Source organism: Austrofundulus limnaeus, unplaced genomic scaffold (assembly GCF_001266775.1).
Source record: "Austrofundulus limnaeus strain Quisiro unplaced genomic scaffold, Austrofundulus_limnaeus-1.0 Scaffold2219, whole genome shotgun sequence".
Lineage (NCBI taxonomy): Eukaryota > Metazoa > Chordata > Actinopteri > Cyprinodontiformes > Rivulidae > Austrofundulus > Austrofundulus limnaeus.
The window spans coordinates 17414-18585 of NW_013954621.1; the positions used below are offsets into that span (position 1 = coordinate 17414).

General features: G+C 45.5%; 1 gene segment (V, D, J or C); it reads right to left on the reverse strand.

Moving 5' to 3' along the window:
• Window positions 1-60: 60 nt before the first annotated feature.
• On the reverse strand, window positions 61-464 carry LOC106537266 (T-cell receptor alpha chain V region 2B4-like). The segment is given in 1 exon segment: window positions 61-464. A coding segment is annotated over 1 exon segment (312 nt).
• Window positions 465-1172: the final 708 nt, after the last annotated feature.

Sequence of the window (1172 nt, forward strand, 5' to 3'; positions counted from 1 at the left end):
GTTCTGTAGGTTTGGCTTCAACTCCACCAGTCAGAGTTTCTTTGTCTTCAGTCCAACAAGTCAACAATCAGAGCTTTAACAGCCTGTGAGTCCCTCTAGTGGATGTTGTGCAGTATTGTGTTGTCTTTGCTCTGCAGGTTTTTGGACAGAGTTTAGCTGTTTCCTGTCACTGTGGGCTGCAGAGCACAGTAGTACACAGCAGAGTCTGTCTCTGCAGCAGAGGAGATCTGCAGATCCACATGTTTCTGTTTTTTGTTGATGTGAGCTGAGAAATCTGAGCGAGTTGGATGAACAGATCCTCCCTCTGTGATGTAGAGCAGGAACTCAGGTCTGGATCTCTGCTGTTGTCGGTACCACTGGATGTTGTAGATAGAAGCATCATACTCACAGCTCACATTGATGCTTCTTCCCTCTTCAACAACTTGTTGACTTGGTTCCTGTTTGATGCTGATGCTGGAGCCCATGGCTGCAAAATGAGGCGTTCAGGTCAGTTAGTCTGCAGAAGATTCAAGCATCAAGAGACTCAACGGGTTCTTTGAGTTTGACATGAGATCTCAGTCAGATGGGTTTAGAACATAACAGGAGGCTTTTCTCTGAGTTCACACACTCACCTGGGAAGTGAGAGAAGAGGAGGAGGGAAAGGATCATGTTTTCACCTGTTGAACTTACAGCAGGTGGACAAAGTTTCACTGCAGCACAATGAAAACTAAGCAGTCTCTCTGCTGCACAGCCCGTCTCCTCAACATCAGCTGCTGCTAGTTCTAAACACACAAACCATCTGATTGGCTGTTTCAGAGGTGGTGGGAGGAGCCAGAGTGAAAAAGATTTCCCTCTCTTCTTTCCTCCCAAAGTTAACAATAATGAAACACTTTATTTAAAACGTACCTTTAAGGACACTCAAGGATATGATACATCCATCTGTGAAAAAATAATGTAGGAATGATTTTAGAGAAAAGAATAGAAATTATAACTTAGAATAGAACGTCCACCGAATGAATGTAAGGATGATAAAATAATCTAGTTTCTTAGTCCAGGGGACTGTGAGGTCCAGATATGAGGAGCAGTGGTGAGGCAGGCAGAGGGTACAGAGAGGTGGAGGGAGGAGGCAGATCTGAGAGAGTGGGAGGGGAGGGAGATGTGCAGGAGGTCCGTTAGGTAGGGAGGGCTCAGAG